Source organism: Beta vulgaris, chromosome 6, assembly GCF_026745355.1.
Source record: "Beta vulgaris subsp. vulgaris cultivar EL10 chromosome 6, EL10.2, whole genome shotgun sequence".
Taxonomy (NCBI): Eukaryota; Viridiplantae; Streptophyta; class Magnoliopsida; order Caryophyllales; family Amaranthaceae; genus Beta; species Beta vulgaris.
In genome coordinates, this window is record NC_079207.1 from 56518629 (window position 1) to 56526907 (window position 8279).

Consider the following 8279-nt stretch of genomic DNA (forward strand, 5'->3'; position numbering starts at 1 on the left):
ACGGTCGCTATTTGCTAATTCAACGACCAAAACTGCAACGTCAGTTGGTTAGCGACCGTTGGCCGTCGGTATTTCTATTAGCGACGGCTTTGGGAGAATCAACGACGGCTTTAAGCGGTCGTTGACTGGGCCTTTTCTTGTAGTGACCAACAGTGATAACTACCATTTTTGCAAGTGATAACTACCACATTTGTTTCTTTTTAAGTGTAATACTTTGATTTTGCTAGCTACTATTCACATATATACTTTGACTCTATTTTTTTTTCTTAATATATAAAAATAAAAATATGATATAAAGTTGCTCGGTTTGTTTTAATAAATACATTCATAATATCAATTTTGTATAACTTTTACAAATTACCTAATTAGATATATTAATGGTTAAAATTGTGTATTGGCAAACATGAAAGTCAATCTGTTGTAGTGATTTATATACAGAAGAGTTATATATTTTGGCAGAATCTCTTGCCCCTGACTCCCTGATGATGGTTGTATTGTTGGGCGTTAAAAAAAAAGATAAATTTTTGTTGTTTTGTTTCCCATAATCTAATAATATCTAAATTATCGAGTAATTTCATAATAAAAATATAGATAATTTGAGTTTTGAATAAAATAATTAATTATAATTCCCACCATGATTGTCTATACGCATACCGCTAATCGAGCTAAATGTGGTCGTCCAGCCCCTAGTTCATTGGAAACTCTTGTACTATCAACAAGGAAAAAAGACATCAAAGCTAAAAATTAAATTAAAACAATTTTTGAGTCACAAAATTATAGTAGTACTTCCTTTGTGCCCTATTACATATTTAAGTTGACTTCTTTGGTCAAAGTATAATAATTTTTAAAACTTATTATTTTTAAAGGATTTAATGAGATCTGATTTGATGTTTTGAAGTTATAAAATTTTCATCAAAAATGTTTAAAGCCCTCGCCCTTCAATGTTTTAAAAATTTTCGTCAAAAGTTTAAAGCCCCGCCCTCATATCATTCTGATTTTTCATTCTGGTTTTCATTTAATTAACTTTCATTTCTTCATCTCTTTCTCTCTCCTAGGTTTTCTCTCTCCCCCCTCACTTCCTTCTCATTTCTTCTTCCTCGTACGTTTCTTCCCCAATCTTGTTCCTTACGCAGACATACCCTAGACTGATACTGGTATCATCATTTGTAACCTTCTCTAACAGGCCTTCTGGAGCCTTATCAGGTTTTGTGATAACAGCAAGAGTCAATTTCATCTTTTTAGAGGTCGAAGAACATCATTTCCATGGCTGCTCCACCTGCTAGGGCTAGGGCAGATTACGATTATCTCATTAAACTTCTCTTGATCGGTGATAGCGGTAAACTTTCTTAATTTTATAGATTATCGTTTTTCTTTCTGTTTCATTTTTGTGAAAATTTGATTTTCTGTTTTTTTTTTTCTAGATCAGACTATATTCATTGCAGATTTGCATGTTTCATTTGCTACCTTGTTGTATATTATTGATGTTTTTTTAATTGGGTGCTGAATTGATATGATGTGAACACATTTAACCTAATGGCTAATGGTTTATTTAGGATTTCGTACATTTATGTTGCATTATGTTGCTTTCGAGCTTCGATTTACAATTTTTTATGTGACTATCTTAATGTGCATATTGAATACGTTATATGAGTCCTTACTTATGTTCAATCCCTTATTTGGAATGAGTATATTGACCTCAGGAGAGTTCTAAGAAGATTGTTAGTTATGAGGACAATGTTGCAAAGCAGTTTTACAATGGATAGTAGTAGGCGTTTCTGCTCTTATTAATGGTATTCTGCAGCGAATTTGTCTTCCATTTCTTGTTTTGCTTCTAGAGTGAAATGTAGGATTTACCAAACTTTTAAAATAAATATATGTGTGGATGAGTTGGGAAGGTTAAGTCGCTGCCTTTTAGAGAAGTCGCTGCCTTTTAGAGAAGTCGCTGCCTTTTAGAGAAGTGGCTAATATATTGACACAAGCTTTAGATATTTGATAAGGGTTACCTAAATATTGTTAAGGATCACCAAATATATTGTTGAGGCTCAGTTAAATATTTGTTAACTCTTGATTGAACCAATGTGTATTTTAAGAGTGTGAAGTAGGGGGAAGATAAGATAATCATTACCATTACATTACTTCTATCTTGTTTTCTTTGTTGATTATGAATATGTTCTTTTGGCATTTTTTGTTCTTGTTCCTTTGCACATGAAATTGCAAATACAAATTTATATTTGAATGAATGATCATGGAAGGAGTTTGCACTTGGTACAAATAGGTTCTGGTCTAGGTTTGTAGTCCTTCCATCAATACCAGTCAGATGGCTGATAGCCAATGAGAAGTGTCTCAAGTTCTCTTAGCATTGACTATTGTAGCACTCTACTCTTTGTTTCTATTGTTGTATACACTAGTGTTATTTTACATACTTGGGGTGCTGGATCAAACATTCAGATCTCTTTATAAATTACTGCTTGTTGTTATCTTTTTGTTTAGATTCTTGAGTGGCTGGATTATGCGTTTCGATTCATCTAATGTATTTCTGTTTGATGTTGATTGTTTGCTAGGTGTGGGTAAGAGTTGCCTTCTGCTGCGTTTTTCTGATGGATCTTTCACTACAAGTTTCATAACAACTATTGGGTAGTTGCCTTAGATTTTATTACACAAGCTTTATACCTTTGCCCAGTTTTATCAACACTCTGTGACATCATTATTGATTCACAAGTTGAAAAATCTACTGTTGCTGATAGAACATTCAATATAATACTCTCATCTAGGGTAATATACTCCATGATAATATCCCTAATCTATTCATAAATGTTTTCTAGTTGTCCACGAACTGGAACCCGGGTGATCCCAGGGAGATCAACCATGGTTAAGTCAGGAACACCATGTTTCTTCACTAAAAGTGTTATTGGAGTATTCGATATACCCTTGGCTTTTTCTGCAATTTCCTGAGTTGCTCAGTTGATTGCTTGAGAAACACGGGCTTCGTCTATCTACAAGATTTTACCCATGACTCAAGGGATAGTTGTGGGTTCGGTTCCGAATGGTCCTGCAATCATCCTCAATACCATTGTAATAAATTGCAGGCATGAACCTCCAGCTAATCGTCCAGCAAAAGGGAGGCTCATGAGAATGGAAACCAGACAAGTGGCTGATTATGATACTCAACCAACAAGGTGAGATAATACTCTTCACAATCATACTATAATATGTTCCTGCATATCAGTTCAACTTTGCTGATGTTCAGTACAAGAGATTCGAGTCCAGTTAGAAATGAATTAAGGCTAAATTAAGGATATAAGGAGAAATAATCTGACCCTCGTAATCTTGTTCTTGTGCAGTTTTCCACATAATAATCAAAGGCCCATACGGAGCACCAACACAGAATTACAAGTATGGCATTCTATTGCTCATTGGAATCGGCATTGGAGCAACTCCCTTCATCAGCATTCTTAAGGATCTCTTAAATAACTTGAAGGATACCAGTTCACAGGTGCTGAATCTGTGAAACGCTGCTCATTAACATCTATTCTTTGTATATATATGACTTTTTTTTAAGATCTTGTTTCTGATGTGTGTGTTTCCGAAAAAATGCAGGATATTGAGAGCAGAAAAGGGCCTCAAATATTTTTGGTATAGTTTTGCAATTTCCAGATTTATGTTCTTTTTTATTTTGCAATTATTGATCTTTTTTTGGGGTTGAATTTGCAGATTGAATTGCGTTCAAGTTGAAGTTTTATGTTGAAGATTCACTGAAGGTTGAATGTCGATTGAAGATGGAATTTCTACATATTTTTAATTTATTTATTTTATTTCCTCTTCTGAATGTTTGTTTCAATTCGTCAAAATTGTTAGTAATAAGATTATACTTCTAGTTTCCTTCATTAATTTATAATGTTATTTTTTTTGTTGATGTAAGAACGTGCTTGTAACTGTTACTGTACTAATAAGACAATGTTGACGCTTACAAGTGTCTATATAGTAGCTTCAAATTGCGACATCTTCAATTGCAATGATGCTAAGAAGCCTCAACATTTTCGAAGCCTATGAGTGTCGTTAATTATTAGTGGCTAAATGTTCGCTGCTCCTTTAGGGAGTCGATAATTTTTTATTTCGATGCTTATAAGCGTCAAAAAGTCCCAACAAAATTGTCGAAAATGTGGAAATTCAATTGCATCTAAAAACATCCTTTAGCGACAGACTTATGGTTGCATTAGATGCAACTTAAAATTAGAGACGAACTTATGATTGCCTCTAAATATTAATGGCCTTATTACCAATGTAACATGTGTGCCCCAAAAAGGTGGCATTAGGGGCAACCTATAATTACCGACTGGCTTATGGTCGCCTCTAAATGTAAGTGGCTTTAGCAGCACTATAAGTTCTGTGCCTAAAAAAGGTGGCATTAGGGGAAACCAACAATTAGCGACAGACATATGGTTGCCTCTAAACAAAAGTGTCTTTAGCGACCATAACTTGTCTGCCTCTAAAAAGTGGCATTAGGGGCAACCTATAATTAGCGACGGACTAATTAGAGGCAGCGAGAAAATTGGTTCTAACCACCATTAGAGGCTACAAATATATATTTAGATGCAATTTTAGATTGCCTTTATATGTAGTTTTTTTTGTAGTGTCCTTTCCTTTTGATAAAGAAAAGAAGTTTTGGTTTTTAGTTTTCAACCAATGTGTGACTTTTGTTTAAACCACCATCTTTTTATAAAGTTAAATAGGTTTTGATTTTTTGTCTTTCTACAAATGTGGGATAAGTTTTATGCATTGTCCCCCCCCCCCCCTCAACTTATTTACCTTACGGTCTTTTAAAAGTATATTTTTTTTCATTCTCATTTCAACAATTTATATAAAAAATTTTAACGAGCTGCTCACGAGCTTATCGAGTCGAGTTGGAGCTTGCTCAACTCGACTCGTCAAGGACTCGAGTCGATCACGAACTCGAGTCGAGCAAATTCAAGTCGAGCGTTGACCGAGTCAATCACGAGCTGCTCAACTCGATTAACATCCCTAATCAGACTCTGTATAATTTCTCAATCTAAAGATGGACGGGGGAAGGCTATCAATATCATGAACATTTTTTTAATCATGAACATGAAGGCAACAAACAACAATGCACATAAAAGAATGTTATTCACTTTGTTCCGATTTTATAATAAATACATTCTAATTATATAACATTTGTCCAGCTAAAACTTTAATCAGTAATACTTACTCCATAACAATATAAATGTTACACTTTAAAAACACATTTTTCTAGGCAATTTTTTTAAAGAGAAGAGAGAGAGAGAAATAGAGAGATATAGAGAAAGAAAAAAGATAACTCATGCAATAGAAGAGAGATAGAGAGAGATTGTTGCTTAAAAAGAAAGCGTAACATCTATTTTGTTACAAAATATACTTCTATTTTGAAAGTGTAACATCTATTATATTTTATTATATATTTGTGAAAATTATAAAACGTTGATATTTCAAAAATATATATCTAAATGAATCAAATAAGAGTATAATTCTATGATTGCCTGGTGGTATTGACATCACCTCTAATTCTATAAATAATCGAGTTTCATTTAAGGAGGATTCTAATAATTATAGCAGACTTGAAATGATCTTATTGAAAAAAAATACAATTCTATGCCTTATTTTTCTTTACGAGCAATGCATAATTATAATTTATTTTATTTTTGATTATAAGAAAGAGCAAGAACCACCAAAATTTGGAGAAAGCAAAAAGGAAAGAAAATCACAAAATAAAGGCAAAAAGGGTTAATTAACATAATAGTGCCAGAAAATAAACAGAATATTACAATGATTTCCCAGCACAATTACCGAAAAATATAATAATAACAGTTTGGGCTTATAAATATATAGTAATTACCAACTTGAATTTTATTGAGACCTCATCCTGTTAAGTTGGTTCAAAGCAGGCTGCAAAATGTTGAAAAGCACCCAACCAATCGCAGGCAACACAACAAACAACAAAAGTGTCCCTCTGTTATCACTTCCTCCTGCATTTTCAGCAATCTTAGCAATCTCTTCACTAGCAGCTTGGGCCTCAGGAGTATAAAACAAAAGCCCAGCAGAAGTAAGCCCACTAAGCCCAGCTCCAACAATAACGGCCTTTTCATTCCTCATCTTATTAATCTGGTTTAATGCTGGTTGTAAGATGTTAAATAGGACCCATCCAATGGCTGGGATAATGGGCAGTAAAAGGGCCAGCCCACGGTTGTCACTACCTTCAGCTATGTCAGCTAGTTGTTGGGCCGCTAAGGCTGGATCCACTGAGCCCAAGGTGGCGAAGATGGCTCCGGCAAGTGCTGGTGCGGCGATTATTGGGCTTGGGCTGGAAGATGTTAGGCCCTTTGGAAGGTTTTGGATTGATAAGAGTGAGATGGGCTTAGGAATGGTGGGCTTTATTGATGATGGACTTGTTGTTTTGTTGGTGTTGAGGGTTAAACATTTTGTGTTGAGTACTGCCATTGTTGCCATTGTAGTAGTTGCCATTTGACGATGAAGAAGAAGTGTTGTTTTTTTTTATTATTTAAAAGAGAGAGAATGAAAGATGGAAAAAGAGGAGGAATGATCAGGAAATGAGGTTTGTGAAGAGGAAATTTGGGGGGATATAGAAATGATGTTTGTAAGGGGGAAAACGAACCAATAGAAATGGTGTTTCTAGATTCTTCTCTTATCTCTTAGATTGTGTTGAGTGAGTTTTAGACCTCATGTTGTATGACCCACCCACCCACTAGTTTCTTATCACCTTGCCTCAAATATCAGCTTCTTCTTTCACTCTTTGGCCTTTGCCGCCTTTTCTCCTTCTCAAACGAAGAGGAGTTTTTGTCTATTTTTTTTTGTTTTTTTTTTTTTGCTATTTGTCATTCATTTTAAAATATATATGTGTCGTATCTTAGTGATTGTATTTTGCAATAGTATATTCCTAATTGTTATAAATTATAAAAATGAATTTTGGGTGGAAATAGAGTGGATTTTGAAAAGAGTGTAAGAAATATAAGTGTTTGTATGTATTATAGCTTATAAAAGTTATAAGGATGAGGAGCTAGCTCATGTAGTAGAGTACTCCCCTCTGATTTCTGAGGTCAGGGGTTCCTGTTCCTACAAGGCTAGTAGCCTTGGTAGGGGTTAGCCCTTGGACCGACTTAATTTCCCAATAAAAAAAAAGATAGCTTATAAAAGTTATAATATGAATTATGAGTTTCTCCATCTTTTTCATTTTTGCATAATACAAACTTTGATGTTCTAAATACTAAAATGACAGAAAATTTAAGTAGGTCAATGTACATTACCTTTCAATACATATTTAAATTTAGGACAATATATTAAGAGAAACATTAGTTGTTTATTCTTGGCAAATCTAAGTAGCTAAATTAAGGAAAAGAAGGCGAGTCTAAATTAGAAGAGACGACCAAGAGAAAATTGGAGGTTTGAATAAAATTACACATGAAAAAAACTTCACTTAAGCGTCACTTTGTTTTCGCTAAGATTCATTTGATTAGTTATAGTCTGGATGATGGAGAAACCATCAAACTAGGACTGAAAAAATATAGTTAGCTAGTAAGCCATGCATGCCTATATCTTAGGTATTAGGCCTTAAGGAACTATAATTGTGGAAATGTTGGAAGATCTAGGTAAATAAGGTGATAGCCTTTTAGAATCGTTCCCATGGTCCAGTGCTTCCAAGTAAGACGCGATGTGTTGGAATTCTGATCTACCTTACACGAGAAAGGGAGACCTTACACTATGCGTAAGTATTTCTTAGTATTACGAGGGAAATATTAAAAAAGAACTTATTTAGGGAGTGCAATATAGCACTTAAGATTTGATGTGAATGATTAGTTGAACGAGAGGAGCTTGTTAGAGCCTTTTCCTTCGATTCCATTAGTGCCACACACTCACTCTAACACACATACCTTTTGCGTGTGGATTAACAAATTAACATAAACAACGACTTAAACCCTAAGGTTTAACCACTTTTCAGAGGTTATCAAATTTTCCATACTTCCTATTTGACTTTATATAGCTTTGTAGCTGTAACACCTCGACTTCTAGTCATGATAAGTAGGTAAACTAAAGGGTTATTAGCAGCGGAACGTAGACAACCGATGCATTACAAGTGGTTTTACATTTAGCTAATAACCTGAAGTAATTTCTTAAAACAAACTCAAAGGTTTAGCTTTTTAGTATAGAAATTATCATGAATTAGATATTGACTTTTAATTTTTATGCTGCAACATTAAATTATGTAAAAGTAA

At 34.1% G+C, this 8279-nt stretch overlaps 2 protein-coding genes across 2 annotated transcripts; one reads left to right on the forward strand and one right to left on the reverse strand.

Moving 5' to 3' along the window:
* The first annotated feature begins 1130 nt into the window (after positions 1–1130).
* On the forward strand, positions 1131–3059 carry LOC130591998 (ras-related protein RAB1BV-like). The gene is made up of 3 exons (XM_057396022.1): positions 1131–1336; positions 2562–2634; positions 2823–3059. Exons 1-3 carry the CDS (start codon positions 1264–1266, stop codon positions 2950–2952), a joined length of 276 nt encoding a protein of 91 aa, XP_057252005.1. The 5' UTR covers positions 1131–1263; the 3' UTR covers positions 2953–3059.
* A 2701-nt stretch (positions 3060–5760) lies between these two features.
* Positions 5761–6623, reverse strand: LOC104897231 (photosystem II core complex proteins psbY, chloroplastic). Its single transcript, XM_010684065.4, has one exon. The coding sequence runs from the start codon at positions 6511–6513 to the stop codon at positions 5899–5901; it is 615 nt and encodes a 204-aa protein (XP_010682367.2). The 5' UTR covers positions 6514–6623; the 3' UTR covers positions 5761–5898.
* Between the last annotated feature and the right edge of the window lie 1656 nt (positions 6624–8279).